The sequence below is a fragment of the Coregonus clupeaformis genome, chromosome 30 (assembly GCF_020615455.1).
Source record: "Coregonus clupeaformis isolate EN_2021a chromosome 30, ASM2061545v1, whole genome shotgun sequence".
In the NCBI taxonomy this organism is placed as follows: Eukaryota; Metazoa; Chordata; class Actinopteri; order Salmoniformes; family Salmonidae; genus Coregonus; species Coregonus clupeaformis.
The window spans coordinates 45,866,192-45,882,808 of NC_059221.1; the positions used below are offsets into that span (position 1 = coordinate 45,866,192).

A 16,617-nucleotide genomic window follows, 5' to 3' on the forward strand; every position below is an offset into this window, starting at 1 on the left:
TTTGGTTTAAAATATACTTAAGTATCAAAAGTAAATGTAATTGCTAAAATATACTTAAGTATCAAAAGTAAAAGTATAAATCATTTCCAATTCCAAACCAAACGGCACCATAAAAAAATATATATATATATAATTTAGGGATAGCCTTGGGCACACTCCAACATGCAGACATCATTTACAAACGAAGAATGTGTGTTTAGTGAGTCCGCCAGATCAGAGGCAGTAGGGATGACCAGGGGATGTTCTCTTGATAAGTGTGTGAATTGGACCAGTTTCCTGTCCTGCTAAGCATTCAAAATAAACGAGTACTTTTGGGTGTCAAGGAAAGTGTATGGAGTAATAGTACAATATTTTCTTAAGGAATGTAGTGAAGTAAAAGTAGTCAAAAATATATATAGTAAAATACAGATATCCCAAAAAAAACTACTTAAATATTTAAAAGTATTTTTACACAACTGAAGCCTACCAACATCCCCCAGGTCCTACTGTCCGTTTAGGCAGCGAAACACTGGGCGTTTCAGCACGGTTGAAAGCGCCCTCACACAACCATCTCAGCTGCTTCCGCTTTGACACTGATCTAAAGACGGTTTTGCGTTTTTCCCCTGAAAAGGACTGCCTGGGAAGCGGATACTATGCAAATCCGTGCCAGAAATCCCTCCTCTTATCTAAGAAGATTGGGCGTTGAGGTCATCTACGGCTACACCATTGGTTTAGATATGTGTCAATCTACCGAGTTGTCAATCCGTTCTCTGTCAATGGATGAGAGACAATAAACGCTATCTGACAGCAATCGACCCTAAATAATATTATGATCATAAACCAGTATCATAGAACTCAATATTACATTTGAATACATTTATTCGATAGAGTTGGCCTAGACTACATGCAATGACGCACGCAACAGGAGTGAATCAATTGTCTTTGAAAAAATCAAACATTCAAAGGTTAGCTTTGTGCTAAAGTATCGTAAATAAACCTGTTAGAACCTAATGAGATCCGCAACATCAAAAAGGACATCATATTGAAGAAAAACTATGAAATCCCCTTCCCAATACTGGGGACAATATTTTTTTCGGCGCTTGTGCGTCAATTCTACCCAGCTCGGATGAAGTTTACGCACCATAACATGTCAGTCAAATTTAAATCACGTTGGCTTGATGGACTGGAAGATGTTGAAATCACTTCCTATATCGATCCAAAAGAAAATCACAATATTCCCAAAGTTCTGCAGCTACACATAGCTTTGGTAAACCCCACTCCACAGAATCACTCATTTGCCGTTTCTGAGTTGGCCACAGCAGTAGCGCGGGGGAAACTGCTACAGTTTATTTTACAACATGCTTGGCCTGATGCTGGGTGGTGCCTGATGATAGGGATGTAGGGGAAACTCTCAATCCAACAACCTGTATGATATCCCTTCAGAAGTGGAAACACTTAGGCCTAATGAGACAGTCACGGTGATAGATGTATTCCACCCAGCCCGTGTCAGATCCTGTAGGGTAGAAACTATGTGCGACCACGGGTAGGGGGATTAAGCTACTTCTCCTATCCGTGGCTGTATGTATCTCTACATTACATAAGAATTAAGCCTCTCAGTAACAAAAACAACGCATTTTGAATCATAAAAAAACAACAAAGCTGCCCTAAAATCAAGACGCCAGCGCTGGTGTTCGTAAAAGCAGCCTCGGTCGCTCTCTTACCCGTCAACAGACCGGCCCTTCTCCATCACCGGAAAGCCCAGCTCGTGTCCAAGCCCCTTGGCGCGAGCTCCACAGTCCCAGCATTCTCTCGACCTCTCCTGCTGTCTGGCCACAAGCACGCGCAAACTCTCTCCCACCGCGGTGGGGACAATTAAAGGGACAGCGATGATCGGAGATGGAGATTATGCCGTGAGCGTAGTGGATGGGACGAGCACAAAGGACTGCCTGAAAGGTAGTCGACTATTGTGGCAGGAAATACTGCCACATTTGGTCATTTAGTTTTATATACATGGTAGAACATAGTAGGATATTATTGTTCATCCTTGCAAGAGATTTAGATCAACCAACTGACAAAAATCAACCCAGACTACTATATGGTTCTGCAACTTTTCCCTCTGACAGAGAAGTGAATGTTGATTGACTGACAGTGTGTCTGTGGTAGATACAGTAGAAGTGAGAGAAGGGGCCCATTAGTGGAGTTGAGAGGGATGGTGAGGTTGCCATGGTGATCTGAAGCTGGTACCTACTATCAACAGAAAATAATACCAATCAACATCACTGTCACATAATAGTTCACAACATTTTGACAATATTGAACTGTTTCTATGCCAATGTCCCAGAGGAGGCTGGTAGGAGGAGCTATAGGAGGATGGGCTCATTTGTAATGGCTGGAATGAAATAAATGGAATGGTATCAAACACATCAAACATATGGAAACCAATCTATTTATTGTGGCCATCGAGATGTTAGCTATTAAAATCAGATCCAATAATAATATCAGAGGATTAGAAATACAGGGCTTAAAAACAAAGGTGTCATTGTACGCTGATGATTCATGTTTTCTTTGAAATCCACAACTAGAATCCCTCCACAGCCTCATAGAGGATCTAGATACATTTTCTAACCTCTCTGGATTACAACCAAATTATGACAAATGTACTATATTACGTATTGGATCACAAAAAAATACAATTTTTACATTACCATGTAGTTTACCAATAAAATGGTCTGATGGTGATGTGGATATACTCAGAATACATATCCCAAAGGAAATAAATGATCTCACTTCAATAAATTTTAATAGAAAGTTAGCAAAAATAGATAAGATCTTACTACCATGGAAAGGAAAATACCTGTCAATTTGTGGAAAAATCACCCTGATTAACTCTTTAGTATTATCCCAGTTTACCTATTTGCTTATGGTCTTGCCTACGCCTAGCGAACAGTTTTTTAAATTATATGAGAAAAAATATTCAATTTTATTTGGAACGGCAAGCCAGACAAAATTAAAAGAGCATATTTATATAATGAATATGAATTCGGAGGACATAAATTATTAAATATTAAAGCATTAGACCTATCACTAAAAGCTTCAGTCATACAAAAGTTATACTTAAATCCGAACTGGTTCTCAAGCAAATTAGTAAGATTGTCTCACCCAATGTTCAAGAAAGGCCTTTTTCCCTTTATTCAGATTACAACCTCTCACTTTCAGTTATTTGAAAAGGAAATAATCTCCCAAATGTCTCTAAAACAAGCCATAGAAAGTTGGTTGCAATTTCAATTTAATCCTCCAGAAACGACAGAACAAATAATGCAACAAATATTGTGGTTAAATTCAAATATACTAATTGACAAAAAACCTTTATTTTTTGACAGAATGTTTAAAAAAGGTATAATCTTCGTAAATGATATCATCGGTAGGACGGGTGGAGTTATGACGCACATGCAACTAACAAAAACATATGGAAATGTCTGCTCTACCCAAAATTACAACCAAATAATTGCAGCCTTACCGCAAATGTGGAAGAGGAAAGTGGAAGGGGGAGAAAGTAAGGAACTTGTCTGTCGGCCTTGCATTAAAGAACATAATTGGTTAAGGAAAACTGTGATAAATAAAAAAGTATATCAGTTTCACTTAAGGACCAAAGGATTGACAGCCGTCCCATATAGATTGCAAAATAGTTGGGAAGAGATCTTTGACGTACCGATCCCATGGCATAGTGTTTATGAACTCCCAGTCTCCTGAGTGGCGCAGTGGTCTAAGGCACTGCATCGCAGTGCTAACTGTGTCACTAGAGATACTGGTTCGAATCCAGGCTCTGTCGCAGCCGGCCGCGACCGGGAGACTCTTGGGCGGCGCACAATTGGCCCAGCGTCGTCCAGGGTAGGGGAGGGGATGTAGCTCAGTTGATAGAGCATGGCGTTTGCAACGCCAGGGTTGTGGGTTCGATTCCCACGGGGGGCCAGTATAAAAAAAAAAAAATATTCACTAACTGTAAGTCGCTCTGGATAAGAGCGTCTGCTAAATGACGTAAATGTAAATGTAATGAACTGACACGCAAAACGACACCGGATTCAAAAATTAGAATCTTTCAATTTAAATTATTATATACAATTCTTGCTACCAATAGAATGTTATTTATATGGGGGATACAATCTTCCCAGCTCTGCAGATTTTGCTGTGAAGAGACAGAATCATTAGATCATTTGTTTTGGTTCTGTCCATTTGTAGCTTGTTTTTGGACACAGGTCCAGGAATGGCTAAAGGATTGCAATATTTACCTGGAACTAACCTTGCAGATAGCATTACTGGGTGATCTGAAAAGTCATAGTCAATCAATCAATAATATAATAATACTTTTAGCAAAAATGTTTATTTTTAATTCACAATCTGTAGAAGCAATGAGAATAGAAAGGTTCAGAACTTTTGTAAAACATCACAGTACGGTTGAAATATATATGGCAAATAGAAATCCTATATGGATGGTGTTAAGAGATAGATGGGAGGTATTGAATAGAGTTGAAGGATGGGACTAATAACAAAAAACAACAAATAATAACAAAGATAGCTAATAATGTAAGCATACTGTGTCCATAATAAGTATATAGGTTGTATGTTGGGAGCTTTTGGGAAAGAGCACAGTTAGAAAGATATGGCATATAGAAGCAAACCGGATGGACATCATGAAAATGATCGGAGAGGTTGAGAGTAGAAGTTCAGGAGCAAAAAAAAATAAAAAATAAAATATATATATATATATAATAGAATTATTGTAAAATTAACTCTGTCCATAAGGTGTAGATAGTAAGTATAGACCGGAAGTAGAGGCCTGGGCATTGTTGTTCACTAATTTACTCCAAGTAGGGAAAGGATGGTGGGGTTGAAAAGTAATAAAGGGGAGTATATATATATAAAAAAATAAAAATAAAAATAAAACATGGGGGATTGGAAGTGATGCAGACAATTACATTGATAGAAGATACAATCTATCTGCAATATTAAGCTGATCCATTCCCACTAAAAAAAAAAAAATTTTTTTTACTAAAAACAGGACACTTGGGTAGGCTTTCAACTGAAATTACAATCAGCTGTGTTTGGAATGATTAAATATTCTGCTGAGATTTTCTATATGTTTCAATCTGGTTACTGCAGAAATGCACGACATTTGCCATCATTCTGTTTGAATGTGTTTTTAACAGTTTTGAAAAAAGTGTGTTAACATTTGCAAATATATAGTTTTGCAGGTGGTGGAGTATGAATGAGAAAATAGTTTATTTGACCAGTGAGAGACAGAATAACAACAAAAAATGTTATGAATTGATTTGCATTTTAATGAGGGAAATAAGTATTTGACCCTCTCTCAATCAGAAAGATTTCTGGCTCCAAGGTGTCTTTTATACAGGTAACGAGCTGAGATTAGGAGCACACTCTTAAAGGGAGTGCTCCTAATCTCAGTTTGTTACCTGTATAAAAGACACCTGTCCACAGAAGCAATCAATCAATCAGATTCCAAACTCTCCACCATGGCTAAGACCAATGAGCTCTCCAAGGATGTCAGGGACAAGATTGTAGACCTACTCAAGGCTGGAATGGGCTACAAGACCATCGCCAAGCAGCTTTCAGTCCTTTACGGCGTAGTGTGTTACCAATTGTTTTCTTGGTGACTATTGTCCCAGCTGCCTTGAGATCATTGACAAGATCCTCCCGTGTAGTTCTGGGATGATTCCTCACCGTTCTCATGATCATTGCAACTCCACGAGGTGAGATCTTGCATGGAGCCCCAGGCCGAGGGAGATTGACAGTTATTTTGTGTTTCTTCCATTTGCGAATAATCGCACCAACTCTTGTCACCTTCTCACCAAGCTGCTTGGCGATGGTCTTGTAGCCCATTCCAGCCTTGAGTAGGTCTACAATCTTGTCCCTGACATCCTTGGAGAGCTCATTGGTCTTAGCCATGGTGGAGAGTTTGGAATCTGATTGATTGATTGCTTCTGTGGACAGGTGTCTTTTATACAGGTAACAAACTGAGATTAGGAGCACTCCCTTTAAGAGTGTGCTCCTAATCTCAGCTCGTTACCTGTATAAAAGACACCTTGGAGCCAGAAATCTTTCTGATTGAGAGAGGGTCAAATACTTATTTCCCTCATTAAAATGCAAATCAATTCATAACATTTTTTGTTGTTATTCTGTCTCTCACTGGTCAAATAAACTATTTTCTCATTCATACTCCACCACCTGCAAAACTATATATTTGCAAATGTTAACACACTTTTTTCAAAACTGTTAAAAACACATTCAAACAGAATGATGGCAAATGTCGTGCATTTCTGCAGTAACCAGATTGAAACATATAGAAAATCTCAGCAGAATATTTAATCATTCCAAACACAGCTGATTGTAATTTCAGTTGAAAGCCTACCCAAGTGTCCTGTTTTTAGTCTCGTTACCAAACAGACAAAAGAGGACGGCTTCGGAATGATTTAGTTTGGAAACATGGATCAAGGAAGACAGGTTGGTGGGGAAAGAAGAGTGGCAGGGAGAGGGAGAATGCGTGGAGGACAAAGGAGAGGAAGACCAAGAGCGGTGGTCTCTGATGAGATAAGGGCCACAATTACTGACCATGTTGTAAACCGTGGTCTCTCTTTGAGAGAGGCTGGTTTAAGGGTGCAACCAAATCTGCAGCGTTCAACAGTTGCATCAATAGTACGAATTTACCTGCAAAACAACAGTTGAGATGTGCATCCCTTCAATGATAATTGAGCTACATAATATAGTACAATACTGTATGTTCACATTTTTACATGTACTGACATTTTGAAATATATTGATTGTTTTGTGTTTTTCAGTTGGATCCAAAGGTTGCCTCCCACAGGAGGGAGAGACAGAATATTATCAGATGCGTAGGAAATTGCCATCGTTGACATGGTAATTGGCAACAATGCAATAAAACTGTGGCAAATTCGGGACAGAGTGCTGACAGACAATATCGCTTTTGGGAATGTGAATACGGTCAGCACAACGACAATTGCCGGAGTCCTAGAGAAACATAAAATAAGGATGAAGCAGTTGTACACTGTACCCTTTGAGAGAAACGGTGAACGTGTGAAAGAACTCCGGTATCAATATGTCCAGGTAAGATGTCTGTTCAATAACCAAACAGGGCACATACACAGCTATGCATAATACTGTATTTTAGAAAGTAATGGAGATGGAAGCCAGGCAAACTGCACATACATTCATCTTTGTGGATGAAGCTGGATTCAACCTGGCAAAAACATGCCTCAGGGGAAGAAATGTGATTGGACAGAGAGCAACCGTGGATGTCCCAGGCCAGAGAGGAGCTAACATCACAATGTGTGCAGCACTGTCCAATGATGGTTTGCTGTTACACAAACCACTCATTGGCCCCTACAATAGAGAGAGGCTCATTTCTTTTCTGGATGACCTGCATAATCGTCTTGTGCCAGCGGAGGAGAGAGGGGCAAGAAACTCCCCTACCTTCGTTGTTGTGTGGGATAATGTGGCCATCCACCTCTGCTGCAGTCACAGACTGGTTTGCTGCACATCCCAGGGTGTCAGTACTATTCCTGCCTCCATACTCCCCCTACCTAAACCCCATACAGGAGTTTTTCCTCTGCATGGAGGTGGAAGGTTTATGACCACCATCCACATGACCAGATGTCCTTACTGGATGCCATGAATGCAGGGTGTAGAGACACTTCTCCTGAAGACTGCCAGGGTTGGTTAGACATTTCAGAAGATACTTTCCAAGATGCATCGCCACAGAATAAATAAGATGTGACGTTGATGAGAACGTGTGGCCAAATGCAGGAGAGAGGGAGAACTAGAACCCTCACAGTACTGTACAGTATGAGGGATTATACTATACATGTTGATGTTGTTTTTTTTATTTTTTATTATTGCAGCCCTGGAATTTCAGGTTTTTGTTTTTTGTTTCAACTTTTTATTTTTCACAAGTAAATTACTATTTGCAAAGATATAGAAAAAAAAGCTATTGAAGCAAATTGCTGGATTTCTGAATCATTCTTGTTACATATACTTTAGTACAGTCAATAAAGTGAAAAGGTGTTATTCTTATTCTATAATGAAATACTGATTTATGTGAAAAATCATTCAAACTTCTAAGAGAAATGTTAATCATTTATGTAATGCTCCCTGTTGTTAGTGTTTTTTCGGTCAGTGTGTTATGAGTGACAATGTATGCTTTCTGAGTGAGAATTGTTGCCTGCGTTATGGTCGAACAAGCTTATTTTGAGACATATGAAGTGTTTTGGTGGTTTGAGTGAGTTTTGGAGTTGAGATTAACTGTTTGGCCAAGACACATGTTGGTAATGCAGACTGTGTGAAGAGTTTTGACAAAGTGGCTTCAGTATTGACCGATGCTTTTTAGCAATTGAAAACAACTGTAATTCCATTCCATCCATTACAATGAGCCAGTCCTCCTATAGCTTGTCCCACTAGCCTCCTCTGCAATGCCCATGGTATTTCTCTGCCCACTACAACATTATATTGGCAGTTGATTTGATGCCCCCTTATATAAAAATAAAAATAAAATAATACTGTATACCACTTGTGTACCACAGGCATACTTTCATTAACTTTACAACACAAGAGACAAGACTGAAGTCAGATCACTAGACAGTGTGTGTGTCCATCTGTCTGCCTGTCTGTCTTGGGGTGGTTAAGCCAGACTTCCTGAACACAAATGATCCTTCCCCTATATCTAGTTTTCCAGTGTAGTGGACAGTGGTGGCTGGTGGGAGGAGCTATAGGACGACAGGCTCATTGTAATGGCTGGAATGGAAGTCAATGGAACGGAGTCAATCATTTGGTTTCCATGTTTGATAATACCGTTCCATTAATTCCAATCCAGCCATTACAATGAGCCTGTCGTCCTATAGCTCCTCCCACCAGCCTCCACTGGTAGGAGGTGAGTCAGACTATCCCACCGTGACACCAGCATAGGGCATCATCAGCGCAAACTCTCATCTTTTGTAGTAAACTACCAGCCTGCCGACTCACACTAAATTATTTCGCTACTCTGTCGTTCGCTACATACTTTAGTCTGAGACTGCCACGATTGAATAATTGACTGGATTTATATAGCGCTTTTCTACCATCTAAGGTACTCAAAGCACCTCACATTGTAAGGGGGAAACTCACGTCATCCACCACCAATGTCTGGCACCCACCTGGGTGATGCACGGTAACCATTTTTGTGCCAGAACACTCACCACACATCAGCTATCAGGTGAGGAGTTATATCTGCCAATTAGGAAAGAGGGGGATGATTAGGTGGCCATGATGGAATGGGGCCAGCTAGGGAATTTAGCCATGACACCGGGGTTAACACCACTACTCTTACAATAAGTGGCATGGGATTTTTAATGACCACAGAGAGTCAGGACACCCGTCCCATCTGAAAGACGGCACCCTTCGCAGGGCAATGTCCCCTTCACTGCTCTGGGGCATTGGGATCTCCTTAGACCAGAGGAGAGTCTAAGGAGAGGGCCTCCTACTGGCCCTCCAACACCACTTCCAGCAGCAACTGGTCTCCCATCCAGGGACCGACCAGGACTGACCCTGCTTAGTTTCAGAGGCAAGCCAGCAGTGGTATGCAGGGTGGTATGCTGCTGACTAATAAAGCCTGGGTAACAGATGCAGCTGTGCTGCCATTTGGGAGTTTCCTACTCTCACTTCCTTTAGAAACAGATAGTCTTGTGGCAAAAAAATGACACTTATTCACCTGTTGTTCCCGTCTATATGTAGTGGAAGTTGTAGTGTGGGCTAGATGACGACAATACCCTTGATATGGTGGTAAACTTCTGCATGGAATGAGTTTTAATACACAATAATGACTTTGCTCCCTCTCTGTAATATGTGTGTGGCCTTTAATGTTGAAATCGGTTAAATACTGATCAAAATTAAACACGTGACTAAATCCATCCTTTAACTAAATGCATGTATTTATTTCTGAAACATTTCTTCAAACTGTAACAACAAGTTACACCAACCCAATATAAGCAACTATCTTTGAAGGATCAAACTAATTCTGTAAATGTACTGTTCACATATGCACCTGGATTTTATAATCCCATCTGATAGCCACAGAGATAAAAATAGAGTTCAATTCAGAAAATGTTGTGAGTGAGGGCCCCTTCTACCTCCTCCTGACAGTGTAAAGCACTTCTAGCACATAGAAATGTGCTATACTGTAAATAAACTCCATTATTAGTATACCTGGGTCATTCCACAAATAGTGTGCCATTTTTCACTTGTTAAAACATTTCTAGTTTATCTATTTATGGGTAGCAGGGTTGATGTGTTGATGGACACAAAGAGAAAAACTATTAGATGTTCAATGTTTCTTTGAATGTTTTTTTTTTAAGGAATAGTTTTACCATATTAAAATGAGAGTTCACATAACAGGGTTGACTTTAAATCTGAGGGACAAATGTAAATGAATCTCCAATCACATAATCTTCCGAAATGACTAACAAAGCAACACATTACCTAGGGCTTTACAATGATGAAGTGGGTGAAAATAGGCGTAGAGGTCAGACAAACATGACGTGGGACATGCCAAAATGGGGATTTTCAGAGAAAACAACTAATTTACTTGAATGAAACACACTACTATTGGTATTTTTAACATGGCTTAGTTTAGTTATAGATGTACTGTATGTTATCGAACTCTTAAATTGAGTATTATCAACATTTACAGACAATGTCACAAGGACATAAAAGGCACTCTATTCGTGGATCGACCCACCTATATGAAGCTCTCGCTGACTTTGCTGTCGTAGGAGTGGATGTTGTCGGAGGCCAATGCTGTCTTCATGTGGTTCCAGAACAGTGGCTGGGCCTGAGGGTTCCTGGGCCAGGACAGAACAGACTTCTTGCAGAGCCTCTTCCTCAGCTGCAAGTACTTCAGCTTGGGAAACACTTCGTCCAGCAGAACCAACACCGCCACGTCCACCTGTAGATGAGATAACGGATAAGACAGTACAGAGTGAGTCAGTGGTAGGGAGGTTGCCTGTTGTTGTTTTTGCTTTATTGTGAAGATATTACTTGAATTTAGTCTAGTTGTCAATGACACAAACGCATTGCAAGTCTGACCTTTTCATCCAACAGCCTCTGCTGGACCATGTAGAAGGCCTGGCGAGTCACCCCATTAACTCTGCTAACCCTTGCTCCCCCGCCGTTCGCCCCGCTCGTCAGGACAAACACGGTCTTCATGCTGCTGTAGACAGCACTGTGAAGGTTCTCGATGCAAGACAGACCTGGAACCCAATCTCTCTCCTCCAGGCAGAGACGGAACCTCCTCCGCCCCACGTTCTCCATGTGGACCAGGAGCTCATTGTAGACCCAGTCTCTCACTGCCTGGTTCCCCGTGTCGAAGACCACAAAGGCATCATGCTGACTCTGGAAGTTTCCCCCAGGCAGCTGGGTGTACCCCTTGTGTCCTGCCCACAGCACCTGTTTGTTACAAAATAAATTGTGTAATGTGGCATAGAGATGTTCAACATATGGACACATAAACACAACATTGATTTACAGCTGGGCTATTCAATTATGGTCTTCTAATCAGGGACTGATCGTGCACTGGGAAAACATATTAGTGAACTATCTGGTAAATCAATGATATTACTTGATCAATTAACTACCAGGGAGGGAATACAACACAACATTGATTTGTAGAAGTACCTGGAAGCAGTACCAGACATCCCAGCCATAGAGGTGCCTCAGTAGGGGCAGGGAAGTGAACACCAAAGTCAGGAAGGTCATAGAGAGGAAGGCCAGGCTGCCATAGATTTCCTGGCAGGAGCGGGGATCCATGGACAACACATTAGCCCCCTGCTGCGACTCGGGGTAACCGCAGTGCAAGCCAGTGGTAAGAAGGAGGATCTCCACCTGGCTGGCACGCAGGAAGTCCGCAAACCAGGAAGTGTCGCAGGAGCAGTCAAAGGGGTTGGCATGCAGAGTGAGCATCTGGAGGGCACTGCCGTTCCTCAGTGGGGCAGGGAGGGACTGCCGATCCAACAGCTTGAGTTTGTTGTGGTTGAGGTAGAGAAAACGCAATGCCAACGCTTCGCTGAAAAAGTCTTCGGGGAGAAAGCTGATTTGGTTGTGACTAAGGTCGAGAAGGGTAAAGTTTGCCTGAAAATGGATTACTTTGTCGGGAAGGTCAGACAGATAGTTAACACTGAGGTTGAGGTGGCATAGTCGGCCGAGCGCTGTGATGTTCTCCCAGGGGAAATAGTTCAGGTTGTTTTCGCTGACCCGGAGCACCTGGAGGCTGACAGGCAGGTTACAGAAGGCTGCTGGTGACAGAGACCTCAGCTGGTTCCTGGAGATATCTAGGTAGATAAGGTTGGTCAGGTTCTGGAAGAAGGTGATGTAGTCGTTGCTTCTAGTGTCCCACATGATGTCCAGGTGGTTCCCAGAGAAATACAGGTACCTGATAGAGTCGCTGTACAATGTATGATCTATCCGCATCCCAATGCTGTTGTCAGACAGACTTAGCGCCTCCAGATTTGGGAGGTTCTTGATGAACTCAAAGCGATGGCCCATGCCTCTCATTAGGAAGTGAAACTCATTGTTGCTGAGGTCCAAAGCCTTCAGAGTGGCATTGAGCTCCTTGAAGGCATCTCCATAGTACAGATCTATCCTGTTGTGGGCCATGCTGAGGTACGCCAGGTTGTCCAGGTGGAGAAACTGTTTGCCGTTTAAGCTCTGGCTCATGTAATTGTAAGAGAGGTCCAAACAGACTGCCTTCTCCATACCTAGGAACAAACTGCCATTGAGGGTGAGGATGTTGTTTTGGGAAAGGTCAAAAGACATGGTACCATTGCAGAGATGATTTTTGAAGGAACATATAGTTGGGTTTTGACGGCACTCATCCTCCGGTATCGCCAACGTGTTTGGCCCTGGCTCGGCTGCAGTGACTACTGGACCTGGACGATGCCAAGGCTCATCTGGGACAGCCTTCCGGTCACTGAGCAACATGGGTGGGTTGTGAAGTTCCACTGTGGCATACCGGTTCTGGTTCTGAAAGCTCTTAAAGGACTTACACTCGGAGGACTGAGTAGAGCAGGATGGGAGAAATTCCAGCATGTTCTGGGAAAGGTCCACCCTCACCAGGGCTGGCAGCTGGGCCAGGGCACTCAGATTACAGGACCTGATGAAGTTCATCCGCAGCTCCAGAACCTCCAGCCAACGGAACTTGGCCAGAACTGCCACGCTTTCCTCAGAGACCATTTGGAAGAAGTTCCCACTGAGGAGAAGTGTTTTCAGGCCAGACATGTGGGTCACGTTGGGAGACAGCACTAGCTTCTGGAAGGTCTTCATCGGCTCATAGTTGTAGATGAGGCTGATCCAAGTGAGCCTCTTCAGCTCTATGAAGAAGGTGCCGTTGCGTATGGCTAAGGCCAGTAGGTTGTCCGAAAGGTCCAGTCTCTCTAGGTGTACCAGGGGACTGAAGAGGCCCTCTGGGATGTTGCAGAGGGAGTTTCCCCTCAGGCTGAGGAATTTGAGAGAGTTGTTCTGGGCGTAAAACGCACGGGGGTTGATGTCAAGGGGGGTGTTGTTGAGGCAGGGGAAGCAGGGCTGAGCAGCATGGTCACAGCGCTGGCAGTTCCAGCCCAGGTTGAGCTCACACAGCTGGGTCAGATTGGCAAATGCCCACTCATCCAACACAGAAATTTTATTCTCATTCAGTTCCAGTGTCTTCAGAGAGGGAGGCATTCCCGGAGGGATGGATGTTACGTTGTTAAAACCCAGGGTAAGGTCTTGCAGCTGGGTAAGCTCCCTGAAGACTGCCTCGTCAATGTGGAAGGACTGGTTGCAGGGGTTACCATAGTAGCAGTTCATGGTGAGCAGCAGCTGCTTGAGGTTTGGTGTGCCGAGGGGCTGGGTTATGTTGTAAATGTGGTTAGACTCCAGATTAAGGACCTCCAGGCTGTCAGGTAGTCTGGGGAGGGGAGAGGTGAGGCTGTTTCCTGCCAGTTGGAGGATGCTGAGGTTCTTAAGACACATGAAGGCATCCTTGTGGATCTCAACATGGCACGAGGGAGACCCCAGGGCCCTCATATGACCAGGGAGACAGTTCCTTGTCATGCTCAGTTTCTGGAGGTTTGGAACCCCAGAGAATGCATCCTTCCCTACCTGCTGGATCCCGGTATAGCTCAGGTCAAGTGAAAGGACGGAGGCTGACCTGATCAAAGGGATGCGGGTGAGCGCCCTCCGAGAGCAGTTCACCACACTGGAGTCTGGGTTGTTGTCGCAAGGGAAGAACTTGGGATTTGTAGTTCTAACAGCTAGTGGTAGTAGACATAAGCAGAGGAGAACTCCATATCCCCGCATGACCTGGACAGAGAGAAATAAACATTTGTACAACAAAATATAGCTTATTCAAAAGTCAAATTATAACTGCACAGAAGTACAGACAATGAAAGTTGCTCCCAGCAAGTCTCAGCTATTGGCAATGTCAAAACCAGATCCAAGACTTATCTAAATGGATTCCGGATGCTATTTGTAATTATGCAAATCCACAATGAACGCTCCATGACCACACAACTGCAAATAAAGTACAATCATGAGACAACCAGTATAAAACAGTAAATGCTGGTACACTAATTATTTAATTTAAATTATGAGTATTCACCTCAATGTAAAGTTTTCATGGCCTAGTACAGATATTAACTGGCATATTAAAACTGAGAATAACACTTACTATGGGAGGTTTTGGGCCTCAATAACCCCCTGAAGGTCAATTATAATGAAACGTGTTGTTGTTTTGAATGGAATAGACCGATGCTTTATTCCCGAACAAGTTTCTGCCGACCCTTCCTCTAAATAACGCATCCCGCATCGAGAGAGAAAATACTTGAATGACACAGCGGATCTAAAAGGCAGTAGTTAAGTACCAGGGCTTATGGAACACAATTCAGAAATGAAGAAGTGAAATCTTCCCAGACACTTTCAAGACAGATGTATTTTAACTGACAGGGCTTCTTACAAAATGAAACGTCTGAAAAACTAATCTGAAATGGCATGTCATGCTCCCCTGTCTGTGTCATGACCAGATATGGGCCCTGTGTAGCTCAGTTGGTAGAGCATGGCGCTTGCAACGCCAGGGTTGTGGGTTCGATTCCCACGGGGGGCCAGTATGGAGAAAAAAAATGAAGGAAAAAAATGTATGCACTCCTTAACTGTAAGTCGCTCTGGACAAGAGCGTCTTCTAAATGACTGAAATGTAAATATCAAATACATGGGTACTTAAAACTTACAAGAATTAATACATATTTTATTGTGACAAACACAAGATAGGTGCAGTGAAATGTGTTGTTTTACAGGTTCAGCCATAGTACTACGGCGGGGTTCATACACATTTTGACAGATGGAATTTCATGACTTTTCCATGACTTCTCCATGACTTTTAACCAAATTTCCAGGACCAACAATTGGCGGCATCTCTATGTATGTATAAAAAAGTAGGTGTAATGTGGCATCAACACGGAGGCTGCGCTTTGATTCCATGTACTATCTCCTGTCGTTGTGCAAGGCACTTAACCCCCCACAAAGTAGAATACCTGTTAGGAACTGTATAAAACACATGTGGTAAGCTGCAAATCATTTTATTCAGCTGAAGCAAGCCTACACATTTTCTTCAGGAAATGTACCTTTTCTAGTTTAGTCATAATTATCTTAGCTACCTTAGAAGTGTTTACATTGCAGGGTGAGTAGCAATGGTGGAAAAAGTACTACATTGTCATACCTAAAGATACCTTAATAGAAAATGACTCAAGTAAAAGTGAAAGTCACCCAGTAAAATAGTACTTGAGTAAAAGTCTAAAAGTATTTGGTTTTAAATATACTTAAGTATAAAAAGTAAATGTAATTGCTAAAAAAAATACTTAAGTATCAAAAGTAAAAGTATAAATAATTTCAAATTCCTTATATTAAGCAAAACAGAAGGCACCATTTTCTTATTTTAATGTTATTTATGGATAGCCAGGGGCACACCTCAACACTCAGACATAATTTACAAATGAAACATTTGTGTTTAGTGAGTTCCTCAGATCAGAGGCAGTAGGGATGACCAAGGACGTTCTCTTGATAAGTGTGTGAATTGGACAATTTTCCTGTCCTGCTAAGCATTCAAAATGTAAAGAGTTCTTTTGGTGTTGTCAGGGAAAATGTATGGAGTAAAAAGTACATACTTTTCTATAGGAATGTAGTGAAGTAAAAGTTGTCTAAAATATCAATAGTAAAATAGAAATACCCCAAAAAACTACTTAAGTAGTACTTTAAATTATTTTTTCTTAAGTATTTTACACCACTGCTGACTAGCATCTATTGAGTTGCAATGTCCCATACATTGGCTGCCCAAATCAACTGGAAGTACTGCATCTACAAAACAAGTTTTGAAGCAACATCATCTAAGAGAAAGGCTACATCAAATAATTTTTCCTAAAATTACTGTTCGCGATTCACAAATTATTTTGATTCATATGATTCGATTAATCACGATTGAACCGAATCTCAACTAATAAATGGCAAAGTGAATCGTTCGTTGCGTCAAAAAGAATCGTTTAAATTAATGATTCA

At 41.8% G+C, this 16,617-nt stretch overlaps 2 protein-coding genes across 4 annotated transcripts in view; both read right to left on the bottom strand.

Moving 5' to 3' along the window:
• LOC121546084 (ERC protein 2-like) overlaps nucleotides 1-1,821 on the bottom strand; it is a 285,284-nt gene extending 283,463 nt beyond the window's left edge. For all 3 annotated transcript variants that reach the window (XM_041857100.2, XM_041857099.2, XM_041857098.2), the window contains exon 1: nucleotides 1,701-1,821. The gene's annotated coding sequence lies outside the window, so the exon portion shown is untranslated. The remainder of the gene's footprint in view (nucleotides 1-1,700) is intronic.
• An 8,164-nt stretch (nucleotides 1,822-9,985) lies between these two features.
• tlr9 (toll-like receptor 9) lies at nucleotides 9,986-14,370 on the bottom strand. Its single transcript, XM_041858036.1, has 3 exons — nucleotides 11,713-14,370; nucleotides 11,125-11,484; nucleotides 9,986-10,984 (listed from the first exon to the last, which is right to left on the bottom strand). Exons 1-3 carry the CDS (start codon nucleotides 14,368-14,370, stop codon nucleotides 10,778-10,780), a joined length of 3,225 nt encoding a protein of 1,074 aa, XP_041713970.1. The 3' UTR covers nucleotides 9,986-10,777.
• Between the last annotated feature and the right edge of the window lie 2,247 nt (nucleotides 14,371-16,617).